This window comes from Aureobasidium pullulans, assembly GCF_000721785.1.
Source record: "Aureobasidium pullulans EXF-150 unplaced genomic scaffold scaffold_51, whole genome shotgun sequence".
In the NCBI taxonomy this organism is placed as follows: domain Eukaryota; kingdom Fungi; phylum Ascomycota; class Dothideomycetes; order Dothideales; family Saccotheciaceae; genus Aureobasidium; species Aureobasidium pullulans.
In genome coordinates, this window is record NW_021941071.1 from 31,613 (window position 1) to 47,346 (window position 15,734).

Consider the following 15,734-nt stretch of genomic DNA (forward strand, 5'->3'; position numbering starts at 1 on the left):
GTCGTTCGTCTATACCTCATGGCATCTATCCGAACTTCACCAAATTGGTTTCTTCGCTTCTATACTCGGGTTTTCGCCAAACGCTCAACGTTCGCGACGTCTGTCGAGTCAAGATCAATTATACATACAACTAGAAAGTCTGACAAAATGGTGTGTCCTCCGGACTGCAATTCGGCGGTGGCTTGGAACACATATAGCGCACCGCTTTTTCTTCACCACCAAAGAAGTCATGATACGCTCTGCTTTTTTCTCAGTGCCTCAATATTGCCAATATTGATGCCCATGATCAAGGTCCCCCCTGCCGAACCATACTTCCACCTCCAAAAGGAGAGGAGGCATTCATGCATGTCAGACCGTGGCACCGGTTGCGAAAAGTCCACCAAGATGGTTCGACCCCCGGAACGTGGCAACCTTTGATTGTGACACCTTTTGTGTCTTTGCTCAAGGGTCCCCAATTTACCCCTCATGTATTCTGGCAAAAAGAAGGAGGTATAAGATCCCCAGTGAAGAAGGCTTGAAAGATAGACCTCGCACAAAAAGATTTTGCCCAACATGAAGTTGTTTTCTCTTGCGCTCGCAACATTGTTCACTCCCATCTTCGCCGACAAGGTGCCATGGGAGCGTCTCGAAATCGACAAAGCTGTTCTCCTCATCCTCGATCTTCAAGTTGGCTTGTACGGTCTTGCAAGAGACTTCGATCCGACTCTTTACCAGCGCAACTTGCTGGCTCACGCTGCAATCGGACAGATCTTCGATATACCTGTCATCTTGACCACTTCTGCTCAGAACGGACCTAATGGACCTTTGCCAAAGGAGATTCTGGAGATGTATCCTGATGCGCCTTTGATCCAACGTAATGGTCAAGTCAGCGCTTGGGACAACGAGCATTTCAGAGATGCCGTGCGTGCGACCAACAGAACTCAGATTATAGTTGGAGGAATAGTCACTGACGTTTGTATGTATCTTTTATCTACCACTTGTCCCCCTCTAGCTTGACTGATTCATATTTAGGCACCACTTTCCTGGCTCTGGCTCTTCGGGAAGAAGGTTATAGCGTCTGGGCCAATGTCGAGGCTAGCGGTAAGTGATCGACCTAGCACCTGCAGGTTCGAACTGACATTCTTTTCCAAGGCACAACTACCGAGTTGATAAGAGATATAAGCAACGATCGGATGCGTCAAGCCGGCGTCAACATTGTATCGCTCTTCTACATCGTCTGCGACCTCATGAAGAACTGGACCTTCGAACCTGGCATCACCACTGTAAGTCAATGTTTCTGAGTCAGCTACGTCTGAGCAGCAGCTAAAGTTGCTAGATACTGCCTTGGTTGGATACTTACTATCCTGCCTACGGCTACATCGCAAGAAGTCATGCGGCAGCCATTCAAAATGGTTCAATTGCACCGGGAGAGCTTGAGCTCATCTCGTCTGCGAACGGATCTTTGGAGTTGGATAAGGTATGAGGATTCGAGAGTTGTGGTATAGCCATCCTGCACTTCGGACTGTGATACGCGGTTTTGCTTTACTCGCGGTTTCAGAGTCAAGTTTTTTGACACGATACTGGAGATGGAAGATGACTCTTCGCTTATGGAAGTATTCAAGTAGCAGCGCCCAACAATATATGCTCTAAGCCAAACACTTGCATCCCGCAAATATTTCAGCAGGAGAAACCCCAATGAACGGCGAAACTGATCTCGCAGTACTAGTATAGAACTTGCAAAACACATCCGACTCTTGGAAAAGCGCACTGATTCGTTTGCCAACATCTTGCTTACACACCCGACTGCTCTTTGGCGAAAACGAAGCCTGATCCTTGAATACAGGTAATGGATAAGTCTTGTGTTGTATCAAACAGTTGCAAGTATCTTTCAGAGTGCTGGCGCTCATCTCGGAAAGCGGAGAGGTGTTGCGATTAGCGGTCAAATAGTAGGCGCAGAAGTCGAAGGGTGCTCCCATCATCACCCAGAGGAATGTGGTGTGTAATTTCAGATTGTCGCAGCTGAGTGATCTTGCCGAGAGAGTGACGGTATCGGAGTTGCCAACGCAGGTTGTGGGTTGGGTACGTTTGTCTACGGTTACGACCGAGCTTCCACTGACAGTCAAAGTAGCACTGCTGATGGTAATGGTGGTTGCAGACGAAACTTTTGGCTGAGCAGTCCTGTGTCCAAGTTAGTCTATGTTGTCAGGACGGTCTTGATAAGTAGACTTACGAATATACAATTTGTGTAGATTTATACAGCGTGGTAGTGGAGATAGAGTAAGCAGTGGGCGGACCATAACCTGAGACAGAAGTCACATCTGCTTGGAATGAAAGTGTTGTCGTAGGAGAAGATGAAGAAATAACTGTATCAGAAGTTGAGCTCTCTGTGGATGGAGACGAAGAAGAGACCGTGCTGGAGGTCGAGATCTCCAAAGCCAGCGGAGTGGTACTCGGAGTCTCTACCGTAGGTCCCTCAGAAGTAGTGAATCCGCTATCATCCGCGACTTCTGTGGAGGTTTGTGCTAGTGAAGTATGCGTAGTGCTTGGAGTGCTGGTAGGAATCGACGCCTGATCAACGCTCATGTCTTGTCTCTTGGACAAAGAACTCTTCTTTGTACTTGAAGCCGCGATTGCAGTGGGCTTCATATAACAAGAGCAAGCACTCGACAACTGAGAATCCGGAAACACAGAGATTGAAGCAGGGAATGCACGCTTTCTGCTAATAACTTCTTGGCAGAGATGACTTGCAAGCGGAGGATAGCTTGATAGTGACCTCACGATAGCTCCAGTGTTGCAAGATGGCGGTGAAGATGTGATTCTGGACGTTGAAAATGTGGTAGACCTCGATAAACTTTTGGAGCTGCTAGATTTCGATTTGGAGTTGGAAGTTTGTGAAGACATGGAAGCTTTAGAGGTCGAGCTGGACTTCAATGACACTGTCAACTTGACAGAGCTCGTAGTAGCTTTCTGTGTCGAGGAGCTTCCTGACAGAACTTTGCTTGAGCTAGATGCGCTCGTGGATGACTTCAAGCTTGATATCCTTGTTGACGAAGATTTTACCGTTGTCTTCAGCAAAGTCGTTGGGGTCGATTCTGAAACACTGGTGCAACGACTCGCGGCATAAGCACCAGTAAGTGTAGTCGTAGCTGCGACAGTCTTCGTGGTGCGGTACACAGTCGAAGTCTCAGTGGCCAGATAGGTTATCTGACCGGGGACGACGGCCGTGCTGACCGTGATATCACCAGTAGTCGTGGCCGTAGATGGTCCGACGTAAATCGCATATGTTCCCGGTTCCCAACCTGTATAGGCGAGAGGATCAACATCGATTGTGACGAACATAGTACCAGTGCCAATCTCGATGTTGGCGACTGGGCATAAGACACTGCCATAAGTCGTGGTTTCAGCGAATCCACCAGTATTATGATCAGTCGAGTAAGCCGCAATGGAGCAATCCAAAGTCGATACAGCGTGTGCAGAATCTGTGTACCGGATATGAGCACTGTAACCGGCATCTGTCATGGTGGCTGAGAATCCGAAGGAGTTGGTGTCGGTGGAAGCCACTGAAAAGGCTGTGACAAAGGGCACAACAGGCGTGCTAGAGCTGCTATCAACAGACACTAACCCATTACCCAGCTGAGGCGAAGAAAGAGCGGCCCCCATCTTTCCGATCCTGATGAAAATATAGTCTTGATGAGAGAGAATGATATCGACCTCGAAAAGTGAATGGAAGGTGCAGATATTCGGGCGCAGACCTCAATTTATCTCCGATGTGACTACTCCTAGTGACGCCTATACGCAGGGGGCCTAACGAAGCAGGCATATTCAGCTTGTCGATGCATACTCGTGGCTTGATTGGTATACAGGATATGTCTAGTCGTTGAGACATGTATCGTGGTAAACCTCTAAGAAGATGACCGTTTTTCAGCTACCGTTACGGAGTCGAGACCAAAAGGAGGATTGAATGAACATCAGCGAATCAATGTATTGAGCCGCTGAGCCCCAGGATACCAAACTTGTAGGACATATCATGTGGAAGTCTGAAGACTTCAATGATTCGAGACTGATTAGACGTCAAGATCCCATGGGAATTTGTAAGAAACAACAGATGGTCGAAGAAGGGTAGTTGCCAAACGGTCACCCCACATATGCAGTCCTCGGTACCTTAACGGTCGTACAATTCATCTCGGCGGCTCCGAACATTGTTTTGCATCCTTCCAATATCAATGTTACTTGAGCAATCTTGGAAGTGAAATTGTCTTGCTCCAGCTTGTCCTTTACAAAGAAATCGAAGGACGACTCATTCCGAACGCTCTGGTGTGGTCAAGGAAGAAATACCAATGAAAGATATGCTATCATCACAATCAAAGTGGTGTTCGTACCAGGTGTGGATATTGTTTTAGGAGTAGGAGAACCAGGTGGCAGGTAAACCAGAGGGGAAAAGCGCTCTATCGTCGCCACTTGCGCTGCCAGTTTGACTACTGCGGATAGCTAGGACTACCTCGATGTCTACTTCGCACCGATTGCTGATGTGTCAGTATCGCTATGTTGTCGGTTGTCAATGGGAGAGAAAGGTGGAGTTTCGGGAGACGTTCAGGAAGGGGCAACCGCGACTTTTGGCCAGCCGGGAAAGACTTTCTGTCCACGCTGCGGACCCATGGTCACTTCTCTCAATCACCCCACAGCAATACCTCTGTACTCGAGTACCTCTCACATGGCCGATGCGGGGATAATATCATACAATGTCGCAAGCTTCATCTGCGCTTTGTTCGTGCTCGAATTTGGAGCCGACAAGTTCGTTGACCATACTGCTGTCGTCGCTGACCGGACTGGCATACCCGAGGCTGTCATTGGCCTATTGACCGCCGGCGCAGAATGGGAGGAGCTGGCCGTGGCGATTTCTTGCATGTTGCAAAATCGCCCTTCACTTGCCATTGGAAATATTGTCGGCTCTGGCATCTCGAACATCCTGGGCGCCTTTTCGCTGGGTCTCATCTTCCGCAATCAGGAGGAGCTGATCACTTTCGATGCCAGTGCCAAGACTTATACTTTGATACTGTTTCTTCTTACGTTGCTCTTTACTGGACTGGTTCAATGGGATTCTCTTGATCAAACAAGAACCATTGGTGTCATCTTGATTGTTGTGTTTGTTGTTTATGTCGCCTCAGTCGCGTATCTGATTGTGAAGGGCCGCTTGACTGCGCCGGAATCAGACAGCGACAGCGAAAGCGAGGGTGAAAGTATTGACAGTGAAGATGACGAGGAAGAGGTTACTTCGATCTCTCGAGCGCAAGTCAACTCGACAACTCCTCTCCTGGAAGCACAACAGGAACTCTCTATCGTTCGGCAGCATAAGCATAGCACATCGTACCATGTGGCATCCCTGGTCTTCGGCTTCTTAGCGATAGTCTTGAGCAGTTTTGTCCTATCCAGCGCCGCATCAACCATAGCTGATCAAACTGGTCTCTCAGACGTACTGTTTGGGGTCGTCTTCCTCTCCATCGCGACTACCTTACCTGAGAAGTTCGTCGCTGTGGTCAGTGGTAGTCGCAATCGAACCGGTATCCTGGTCGCGAATGCTGTTGGAAGCAACATCTTCCTGCTCAGTCTATGCATGGGCGTGTTGTGGGTCGGCACCGCAGGCACTGTCGACAATGACACAATCAACATCGCTGAACTTGGCGTACTCGTGGGCTCGACACTTTTCATGGCACTTACTGTATGGTTTGGCGCTCGATGGAGTCGTGTTGCTGGTATGGTAATGCTGATTGGATATCTTGCTTTCCTCGTCTTGGAGTTTACCACTATTCGTCACGGATGATATGACTATACCAGGAGGACCTAATGGTCTTTCTCCAGGCCCAGCACTTACCGAGATCGGAAAGTCGTCGTTCCTGAAGAATGATAGCCAGCTTTCCATAATGAGTGAGATGTTCTCGGACTCGTCCGTTCTTGCCCGAGCGCCAAGTACACGGCGTTCTTGGGTACATTTGATGGGGCTTCGGAGATCTCTCGAGATAGCATCGAAACCTGGATTATCAGATCTGACGCAGCGCTTGTTATCTGCCCTCAAGAGACACAACAACATTCCATCTCGTGGTGTTCGTCTCCGACGTGCAATTATAAAGTAACTCATCCTTCCGCGTTGATCATTCGTCGGCTGTTTTACACCATCCAAGCGCCACAAAACTCTCTTGAGCAACAGCCAAGACTGGTTGTCGCTTTTTCACACCCAACCTCGAGTTTCTCTACAGGGGGTCGAAAGATCTCTGTAAGATGCCCAGCGACTCAGCCACTAGATGAGATGTAGTCGAGAAGTCAAAAGTTCAGCCTCATAAGAGACAAAACTCGGATCAAGTCCCGTTATCAATCTCTCCATCTGATCTGATAACCTTCATCTGACTACACCTAATCATCGTTATTATTTGACTGCAACATGAATTTCTTGAACCGTAAGTCGTGTTATTCCTAGTCTACAGGATGTCTTTCTTTCTCATCACGTCTTGTTTTTCCTATGCTGCTTCCCTTCCAAGATCATCTACATGAGACCGGCATTCCTTTACCATGCTAGGGCCTCAATCCCATCACTTGAGGGCACGAAGATTCTCATCATAATGCGATTGTTGAGAGAGAATGCGATAATCTCTCACTCTCACTGGATATGGCACTCGACTCAGAGAACATCTTGCATTCTGATGGGCGTTTTGCATGAAGCAATGCAAGCTTAAGAAGATTGCGACTGTTAGTATGATACATCTGACAATTCGACGTAGGGAAAGATCCCTCCTCCGAGAAGAATGGCATGGAGCGAAAGCTCGTGATGAAACTTGGTTCGTTGTCTCCAAGCACTACTCATCAAATACCTCTGACCTGTTGACAGATTGTTTTGTGATGGTACAACAGTCAACCACACCACCTCATGATTGATTTCTCTCTGACAATTTCCAGACCTACTGCTGTGCGTGCTACTTCTTCAACTATCTCGACTGTCAAGCCTTCCCCAACGCATACGTTTCCGGACTACGCGAGGACTTGGGTCTCGTCGCCAATGAATACAGTATTCTTCTGTCCATGTTCTCAGCCGGCTCGGTCGTGGGTCATATCCCTCACGCGTTGCTCATCCAGAAAATTGCGCCGCGCATCTACCTGCCATTGAATCTGGTCTTGTGGTCTGGGGTCACAATGTGTCTGGCGGCATGCAAGACTTACGAAGGGCTTTGCGCTGCTCGGTTCTTCCAGGGTTTCTTGGAGGCCAGCATCTATGCCGGCAGCATGTACGTGTTTGGTTCGTGGTATAAGCCTTCTGAACTCTCCAAGAGAGCTGCCATCTTTACAGCTGTTGGTCAGCTAGGCAGTCTTTTTGCAGGTATTATGATGACTGCTATGAATCAGTCTCTGCATGGCAATAGCGGTCTCAAAGGTTGGCAGTGGGTGTTTCTTATCAATGGTTTGATGGGTATTCCTGTCGGCGTCTTTGGATTCTTCTTCTTCCCCGATTTGCCGGAGACCACAAAGGCGTCCTATCTCAGCAGGGAGGAAGTCCAACTTGCCGTGGAAAGACTGCCGGTCAAGAAGCTCGACAGCCACGATATCCACTGGAGGACTCTGCTGCCAAAGGTGCTCAAATCGCCCTACATCTACATACTGGCCGGCTTGTCTGTTGTTGGCGGAATGCTCGAAGCTTTTGCCTTTCAAGGCATGTTCCTGCTCTGGCTCAAGCACAACAGAGCTAGATTTACTCAAACAGCTATTACGACATACCCTCTTGGCATTCAAGCAGTTGCAATTGTCTCGCAAATCTGTGCTGGTATCTTCATCGATAAAACTGGGCAGCGTATCCCGATGGTCGTATTCGCTGCTGCAATGCAACTTATCACTGCCATCCTTCTCTTGCAACCTCATCTCACCGACGCAGGGGTCTTTACTGCACACTACCTCAGTGCCACGTCTTTCATCGTCAACCCCGTCATGTACGGCTGGGCCAATTCGATACTGCAAAGACTCGGAGACGATGCTGTGCGATCTGTCGTATTGTATACCATGAGTATGAGTGGCTTATTGCTGTACACTTTTTGGGGTATCGTGATCTACCCTGCAACCGATGTACCCTACTGGAAGAAGGGAGCGATCACCATGGTTGTTGTTTGCTTCGCTTACGTTGCAGTCGCGTTTGGGGTGAAGAGGGTAAGTTCATTGAATCATCTCTTGAGAACTGAAAGTCATGCTGACGCTGTTCTAGCTTGACGGAAAAACAAAGAGTAGCCAATTTAACAACAGCGATGATGAAGCCGTGGGAGAGGTCGTGTCTGAACGGCGAATGACCAAGATCGGTTGATACGAGTCATCAAGGAATGGTAGTGTATCATTAGCCAGTACACGGGCGTTCGGGACATGACGGACGAGCCAGAAACAACCGAGGAGCAAGTCTGACGCACATCTGATCGATGTACATAACATTTTTTGCCGAGGCGAATCTACAAGCTCGATGGCCAAAAGTTGCGAGCGTCGGAAGGGTCGCTAATCACAAAAACATCTTGCAACTTGCATTTCGATCAACCACCCTGACCATTGTACCAGCTCACTAGAATATTGGACTCAAACCTGGTTCTCACGCACCGAGAAGGGCACCGCAATATCTATCAAAAGTCGTGATGCTTCCATAATTGTTGGGTTGATCAGGAGAGAGCCCGGAAGATTGAGTGCTCTCAGAGACCAGCGACAGATCTGAGCAAAAAGCATCTTGCAATCTGATGATTATGTCAAAGCATCTTGCAATCTGATGATTATGTCTGAATCGTCGTATGAGAAAGGAGAGATGTGGTAAAGTTGTAGTTTTTTCTTCCCGGTTGCCAAAAGTCGTGGTCCTCGCTTACTCCCACTTGCGGCAATCTCATCGCCGTCTATACCTTATCCTCTACCTTATTTCGACATCAATCTTGACTGGTCGCACAAGATCAATTGTTTTGCTCGAGTGGTGATCGCAGGTGCCCTCTGGACGGAGTGTACCTCACGACTCCAATGACTTGATGGATCAGCACGCCTAGCTGGCCATAATTGACGTCGCCGCAACTGCTGCTGATCTCAATCATTCCTGATACAGATCAAATGTCCAGTGACTATGATCAAATGCACCGCTGAATTTTGTAAGTTTTGTTTGCAGTAATGCGGCAGAACAAACGGCTATATATGTTCGTACAGGAGAAACATCGTTATACACGACGTTATACACGAGAACTTTGTCTATAGGGCACGACGGGTCTGGCCAAACCCGCAAGTATATACAAGCCGGTAACTTCTCTTCTCTGTCTTTTCTTCTCTGCTCTTTTGAAGTTGCCGCCGTCTGTTTTGATCATTATCATCGCTACACATTGACCGATTAAATACACCATGAAGCTTTCACAACTACCTCTCCTGCTACTCGCTGCAGCTACAACCACCCTTGCTCAAGATTGGCATTTCGTCGCTTTCACAACTCCAGATGGACAAGAATTCATTTCTCAATCAGGCAACATGATCGTCCCTGCAATCCACGAAGCAGCGACAAATTATCTCTGGCCCGGTCTTCAAAGCACCGATAACTCAGGGGTATACCAAAATGTTCTTGATGGCAGGTCTGGAGGTTGGTGGTTTGGTAGTGGTTGGTGTTGTTCAAACCCCAGTAAGTGTTACTGCGTTAAAGCAAAAGAGGTGAGGAAGGGGCTGATCGGGGGATTTAGGTTTACCTTGGGGTGGAGGTTTTGGCGCTGCGGAGGGTGATGTTTTGTTCTTCAACAATACGCGCAACACGGATAGTAGTGAATGGGTCAGCGTGATTGAAAAGAATTGCGGTGAAGCGAGCGCGACAAATTCATTCCCTATCGCTGATAAGGTGATGAACGACGCACCATTCGCAGCAGAGTTGTATGGGGCTTGGGACTTTGGCCCGGTCATCTTCGAAGATGTGATATTGGTAAGTCTGGTTCCCGTTGTCGCAGAAAATCAGACGATTGACAGATGTTGATAGATCGCGACTGGTGACGACACAAGGTTCTGTACCGACAACCCCTGGAACTACAATGGTGCGACTAACGTCAGTATTACTGGTGTCATATCGACGGTCGGTGTTGATACGGTCACTTGCAATATTGAGAGCATCACACTGTGGGGACCTGCGTAAGGAAGTTCAAGCAGTTCAGCAGTCCTCCGATCTAAACCTAGCATTTTCCTTCCATTTCGATCGCATACTAGCTATCAAAAGGCAGAATGCTTTTGATAATGAGCTCCTTGCCACAGAAAGCGGTGCTCAATTCGCGATCTCTCTGGATAATTTGATCAAGACTAAAATTATAGAGAAGGGCGAGATGCGATAAGCTGGACAAGTGTTGTTCGAAAGTTGGACAGATTCTAAGAAGATTGACACGGAAGGGTGGAAACGCTTATTCCTCGATGCGCACTGGCGCATCCCGCTTTGCTTGGCTCGGCCGAGCGTGCGGGGTCTTTTGCCGCCCTTTCCAAGTTCTCTCCACGACGCTGACTTCTGCCTTGTCACTCGCTGCTTCGATGCTCCTCTGATCGTTGACGCCTGCGAATTTAGCTGATTCTTTGTCATGCGCCCTGGAAGGCACCTCTGACCATGTCTGTCACGGGCTGCTGCAGAATGCATAAAGCCAAGCTCTTGGCCGCTCCTGCACAACTGTTACGGAGCGACATTCGCTGCATCCCGAGTGTCAAAATGTAGCCTGCAGCCGGTCTAGCTTTAGCATCAGAGCTGAAGCTATTCCACGTACAGTATTGACATGATCCACTCAATGTAGGTCGCCGAGGCCACATGTTGCCGCATCATGCCTCTCCTGCCTCATGAGCGATGCTCATAATCTTGGCTTGTCGCTGCCTGCTCTTTCCCTTTTCTTCAAACACTGCGACATGCGACTGCATGTTCCTCATCTGCCCGTCTTCTGATTCCCTTCCCCTCCTATGACTCCTAACAACAGCTTGTTACATAACCCCATCATGAGCTCTCTGGAAACATACCTGCGCCCTGCGCTGCAAACTGCTCAGGACGCTCTCGTCACCGTCGTCGATAGCTTCCAGCTTCGCAAAGACGCGCCCTTCTCACCCGACATCCCCAAGGAGCTTCTCGAATCTATGCCTGATCTGTCCGGCCGTCTTCTCCTGACTTTTCCATGGACCAAGCCCAGACCTGTAGATCCCACACAGCACAGTGTCTGGATTCTGGACAATACTGCTTACCGCGTTCAACCGTATGTGATCTGTCTCGGCCAAGTTGTGACACTCACTGACTACCTGCAGTGGGCAAGACAAGAAGGTCAACAAGCACAAGGCCGACCCTGTCCTCGAAGCCTCTCCCGATGAGCCGTTCCCTCCACCACGATGGGAAGTAGAGTACGTCGCCGCCTACTTCTCGCGCGAGACCTGCCGCGATGCATCGCACGTTATTGCCGACATTGCTCGCCTGGTTGGTCTCGCCAGAGGGTCAGCGAGTGAAGAAGAGGGTTTGGGCGAACTCAAGGACAAGCTCGACATTACGCCCATCAAGAAGCGGTTGGAGCCTTTTCTCAATCCGATCCTTCCTCGTCACACCATCCGCGTCAACATCGGCGACGTCGAAACACAGACACTGGGACCCTCGACTTCATCAGGCATTTCGTCTGATCTGCTCCGCTTGCATTTCGATGCGCCAGCTGGTACACAGCTCACCACCACGGCTGACATAGACTCGCCGCCTTGTTGGGCTGTTCCTGGTCGCACTGTTCTGGCTGAGCCTACTGGTTGGGGAGTCATCTCGGACATTGACGACACGATCAAGATCACTGGAACACTTTCGCCCGTCGCTGTACTCAAGTCCACATTCATCGATACGCCGACACCTGTTGCAGGAATGCCCGAACTTTACACCGACTTGGTCAAGCTCCTAGCTGATCCCATCTTCTTCTACCTTTCTGGCTCTCCCTACAACCTGTATCCATTTTTGCGCAGCTTCCGCAAGGAGCACTTCCCGGATGGAACCATGATCCTGCGCGATGCTTCCTGGCAAAATCTGGGTGGTCTCATCAGCAGTCTGTCAGTCGACGTCAAGACATACAAGGTGGACAGGCTTGAGAAGATGCACACATGGTTCCCTGATCGCCAGTTCTTCTGCATCGGAGATAGCACTCAGAAAGATCCAGAGTCCTACGGCGAGATTGCAAGACGTCATGCTGGCTGGATCAAGGCCATCTATATCCGACGCGTGGCAGATGAGAATGACATCCAAGGAGCGCTGGACCCTGACAGAAATTCGAACAAGCGTTTCGAGACAGCTTTCAAAGGATTAGATGAGAAGATGTGGCTTGTCTTTGACGACGCTGATGAGGTGAGGAGGGATGTTCAGTTGTTGACAAGGTGATCGATTTGTGGGCGTGCTGTTTGGTGAGGGCTTTTCTTGATGCGTCTGAATCATTATCGAATATGATTACAACTTCCAAACAATTCTTACAGGTCCTTCTTACCACCAAGTCCCAGTGTCGTCTTCATTTCTCATTTATTAGAGTATTCAACCCTCACATCTGCGACGTCGCCTGACCGGCCTCGCTTCCTTGCAAAGTGCCCAACTGATCTGTCAGCTTCACCCCTGCCTCTGCCAGTCTCTTCAACCAAAAGCGCGTCTGCCGCTGCAGCTGGTCAATTCCAACCTCTGCAACCTCTTTCGCTCGCCTCAACCCCTGCTCTCGGTTGTTCGCATTTTGAAGCCTCTGCCGCACAGCCTCGACATCTGCTTGAGCACGGTTCATCGCTGCTTCAGCCCGTGTGTACTCGGCTCGCACAGTGCCCACCAGAGCACGCGACAGGGAGGTACCAATGTGGCCATACTGGATATCGATAACATCTCTTGCTGATCTTGCCTGCTGCAAGTCTTGACGAGCACGTGCTTCTTTTCTCTGAGCCGTCTCCAGATCACGATCGCTGGTATTGTTTGGTGTACTTGTTGTTGCAGCGACCTCAAGGCCATTGGTGGCCATGCGTAGTTGATCAAGCGCGGACTTGACGAGTTGTTGCTGGTCTTCTACTCGAGCAAGCAGATCGTCAAAGGCGGAGTTGAGGTTTGAGAAGATGCTTCCTGCGTGAGGATGGATGCTCAGTAGGGCGCGAGCTGGGTTCTGCGACGGCGACTGCGAAAGCAGGTTTGGTGTTGGGACGCGCATCGAGCGGTCGTCCTGGTGTTGGTATCCTGGAACACTGAGACTGTTTGTGTGGCTCAAGTTCTGGCTATTGATGTCGAAAAGGAAGTCGGCGCTATGGCCGTCGAAGAAAGTGTCCATGCGTGGTCGCTTTGGATGACAGTCCACCGGCGACACTGACATGCTTTGGAAGGACTCTGGGCTTGGTCGCTTGAGTGGTTGCAATGATGGACCAGCATTGGAGGGCATCGGTGACTGATCGAGCGTGAAATGGTTCCAGGTATCCAGAGGTTGAGCCAACGAGTGGTAGCTGGGCTCTTCGTCGTCTGCATGACTGACTGATGTGCTCGCCGGTGCTGAGCTTGAGCCTCGCTGGCTAGAAGCCACCTTCTTGGACCTGTCGAAGTGCGCTGCACATTGCTCCAAGTCTTTGAGACTCAGCAGCCTGGTTCCATCTTCTGTCAAGCTCTTGAGATAGGTGAGAGCAGAGACAAAGTTGGTATGCACGGCGACGCGCTCGATGATGCGTAGCTTGGTGTTGCCAAACTCAGTCACCTTGCCGCTCTTGGTCGTCCGCATCGCCAGCGGTATGCACTCTGGAAACTCCTTCCATCCTGGTTGTTTGCGAATGGTCTCGAGGTTTCCATGTCGACGAGCTGCTGTCACACGTCCAGATCTGTCGCTTGGGGAGGTGTTGTTGGTATTATTGTTGCTGTTGGCATCGACATTATGTCTATCATCGCGTTTGGGCTCTGTCATAATCTGGGAGCTTCCTTCTTATCATGCATCAGTAGACTTCTCCAGAACCGATTACGGGACATCGTGTTCGGGGGGGGGGGGGGGTCAAAGAGGGAAGGAAAAGGCGTTTTGTATATTTGGGGGCTGCAGGATCGAAAAGAGAAAGCTCCCTGCGATTATGGTTTGTCACTTTGACACGGCTTCCAGTGTCGGGAAATCGATTTCCTGCAAGAGCGGCCGAGGTGATCGGCCGACTAACCAGCCATCATGTTTTTCGCCTACTGTTACTACTCGCTACAACTAGAAACCTGCGATCATTGCTGTGTGCACTGTTTCGCGCAGCAAAGCATACGTATGCGCCGGCGCCGGCCCGTTTCTCTTCGGAACAAAGTCATAGTATAGGTGATTTAACCTTTGATACCGAAGCCCGTCGGTTGGCGCATCAGCCATGCGCTGAGATAGGAAATCGCCTCGTGTCTCTCGACTCGCGTTCGTTCATGCAAATGGGAGTGCTTCGGTGGTGGAGAGGTGTGATTTGCAAGGTGGAGAGTGATCAAGAAGGCCAAGCGTGGGGAAAGAACAAGCACAAGAATCGATTCTCGACCACGCGATACCATCAGTTGTCGAACGACTCGGTGGTATCTTATCGCTTACCCTCAAACCCTCGGATCTCATGGATCTATATCGTATTCAGGTCTTACTAACACCACATCTTCGCCACGACTTGCTTCTCGCCGAGCTTGACATGCGAACAAGACTTTCTTTCACACATCCTTCACCTTGGCATCCTGCATGGAGTTCATGGCATCTGTCAATCCCTCATTCATCAACCGCTGTGCTATACCGATAGCATCCATGCCAAGCCAGAGTCCTCGTCATTTACTGCTGTCGCGGCCAATTCCGCAGCATTTCATCAAACAAAAAGGCGGACCTATCGAAAAACTTTCCAAACGAACCGGCCAATCGCTCAACTGGAATCATCGTGCTGCATGAATATAGGGCCTGTCGGTTCACTCTTCCGGTGCAGAGATCATTACCGATACCGCTTTATGTTTCACTTGAGTCAGGACTACGCGTGGACTAAGAATGCTTGCCCTAAGTGTTGAGTTGTGGAAAGCCGTCAGAGCCCGTGTAAACGAACTGGCCAATAAGAAGAGGTTTGAAGGGACTTCTTCCAACCTTTGTGGTGCACCGCGCAGATGCAGCGGTGAGCTTTATTTGCATCGTTCGCCTGGGGATTTTTGAAAGATGTGTGACGAGTGTTCCATGTTCCTGACATCATGCTATATCCTAAGGCTCTGTCAAGATCGAGCTCGAAATTGTTGTTGTCTGGATCACCCGGGCTTAAACTTCAAACCCAGTATCATGATGAACACAAAGTCCTTACTGCTATGGATCGTGATTGTGTAGCGCTACAGGTTCGCGTCAATTATCTTAGTGCGATAAGGAGCCAGTATATTGTAGAATATGTCCTAGTGATAGAAATCTATAAGGAGCTTATGCATTCGGTCGCTATTGTGACAAAAACATGACACGGCTTCCATGATCTGTCATTCCCTCATGAGTCGTGGCGATCCAAGAAGACCGAGGCTTCGAAACACATCTCAACTGCTTCAAACACAGAAGCAAGAAGAACCGAAACATAATTCAAGTGACGCATGGCCTTATCTCACGATGCTCAACAAGCCCTATACAGCTTCCCCACAATCCTCAAAGAACGACGAAGATGTACGCGTAACTTTGGCCTTGGCGCGATGAAAATCCTCCTTTCCCGGCTCATGTCAACCGGAAGATGCACCACAAGGATGACGACTCTAAAATGTGCCGACTCTCCCCCTTGGCAAGTCTTCGCGGCGACATGTC

The 15,734-nt window shown here is 49.6% G+C and overlaps 7 protein-coding genes across 7 annotated transcripts; 5 read left to right on the top strand and 2 right to left on the bottom strand.

Moving 5' to 3' along the window:
- Nucleotides 1–552: 552 nt before the first annotated feature.
- M438DRAFT_378888 (Isochorismatase hydrolase) lies at nt 553–1,462 on the top strand (the record flags this gene model as incomplete). Its single annotated transcript, XM_029908857.1, has 4 exons — nt 553–955; nt 1,012–1,080; nt 1,132–1,262; nt 1,316–1,462. The coding sequence occupies 4 exons, from the start codon at nt 553–555 to the stop codon at nt 1,460–1,462; spliced, it is 750 nt and encodes a 249-aa protein (XP_029754631.1).
- A 163-nt stretch (nt 1,463–1,625) lies between these two features.
- On the bottom strand, nt 1,626–3,639 carry M438DRAFT_370202 (uncharacterized protein; the record flags this gene model as incomplete). The annotated part of the gene is made up of 2 exons (XM_029908163.1): nt 1,626–2,157; nt 2,210–3,639. The coding sequence occupies 2 exons, from the start codon at nt 3,637–3,639 to the stop codon at nt 1,626–1,628; spliced, it is 1,962 nt and encodes a 653-aa protein (XP_029754632.1).
- Nucleotides 3,640–4,690: 1,051 nt separating this feature from the next.
- Nucleotides 4,691–5,797, top strand: M438DRAFT_285715 (uncharacterized protein; the record flags this gene model as incomplete). Its single annotated transcript, XM_029901552.1, has 1 exon — nt 4,691–5,797. One exon carries the CDS (start codon nt 4,691–4,693, stop codon nt 5,795–5,797), a length of 1,107 nt encoding a protein of 368 aa, XP_029754633.1.
- Nucleotides 5,798–6,412: 615 nt separating this feature from the next.
- Nucleotides 6,413–8,530, top strand: M438DRAFT_410221 (pantothenate transporter-like protein; the record flags this gene model as incomplete). Its single annotated transcript, XM_029910077.1, has 5 exons — nt 6,413–6,428; nt 6,750–6,806; nt 6,857–6,870; nt 6,925–8,160; nt 8,216–8,530. The coding sequence occupies 5 exons, from the start codon at nt 6,413–6,415 to the stop codon at nt 8,309–8,311; spliced, it is 1,419 nt and encodes a 472-aa protein (XP_029754634.1). The 3' UTR covers nt 8,312–8,530.
- A 788-nt stretch (nt 8,531–9,318) lies between these two features.
- Nucleotides 9,319–10,280, top strand: M438DRAFT_370204 (uncharacterized protein). The gene is made up of 3 exons (XM_029908164.1): nt 9,319–9,634; nt 9,693–9,925; nt 9,980–10,280. The coding sequence occupies exons 1-3, from the start codon at nt 9,364–9,366 to the stop codon at nt 10,130–10,132; spliced, it is 657 nt and encodes a 218-aa protein (XP_029754635.1). The 5' UTR covers nt 9,319–9,363; the 3' UTR covers nt 10,133–10,280.
- A 465-nt stretch (nt 10,281–10,745) lies between these two features.
- M438DRAFT_307937 (uncharacterized protein) lies at nt 10,746–12,514 on the top strand. The gene is made up of 2 exons (XM_029902318.1): nt 10,746–11,216; nt 11,266–12,514. The coding sequence occupies exons 1-2, from the start codon at nt 10,930–10,932 to the stop codon at nt 12,359–12,361; spliced, it is 1,383 nt and encodes a 460-aa protein (XP_029754636.1). The 5' UTR covers nt 10,746–10,929; the 3' UTR covers nt 12,362–12,514.
- M438DRAFT_350422 (uncharacterized protein) lies at nt 12,405–13,925 on the bottom strand. Its single transcript, XM_029906625.1, has one exon. It carries the CDS (start codon nt 13,890–13,892, stop codon nt 12,516–12,518), a length of 1,377 nt encoding a protein of 458 aa, XP_029754637.1. The 5' UTR covers nt 13,893–13,925; the 3' UTR covers nt 12,405–12,515.
- Nucleotides 13,926–15,734: the final 1,809 nt, after the last annotated feature.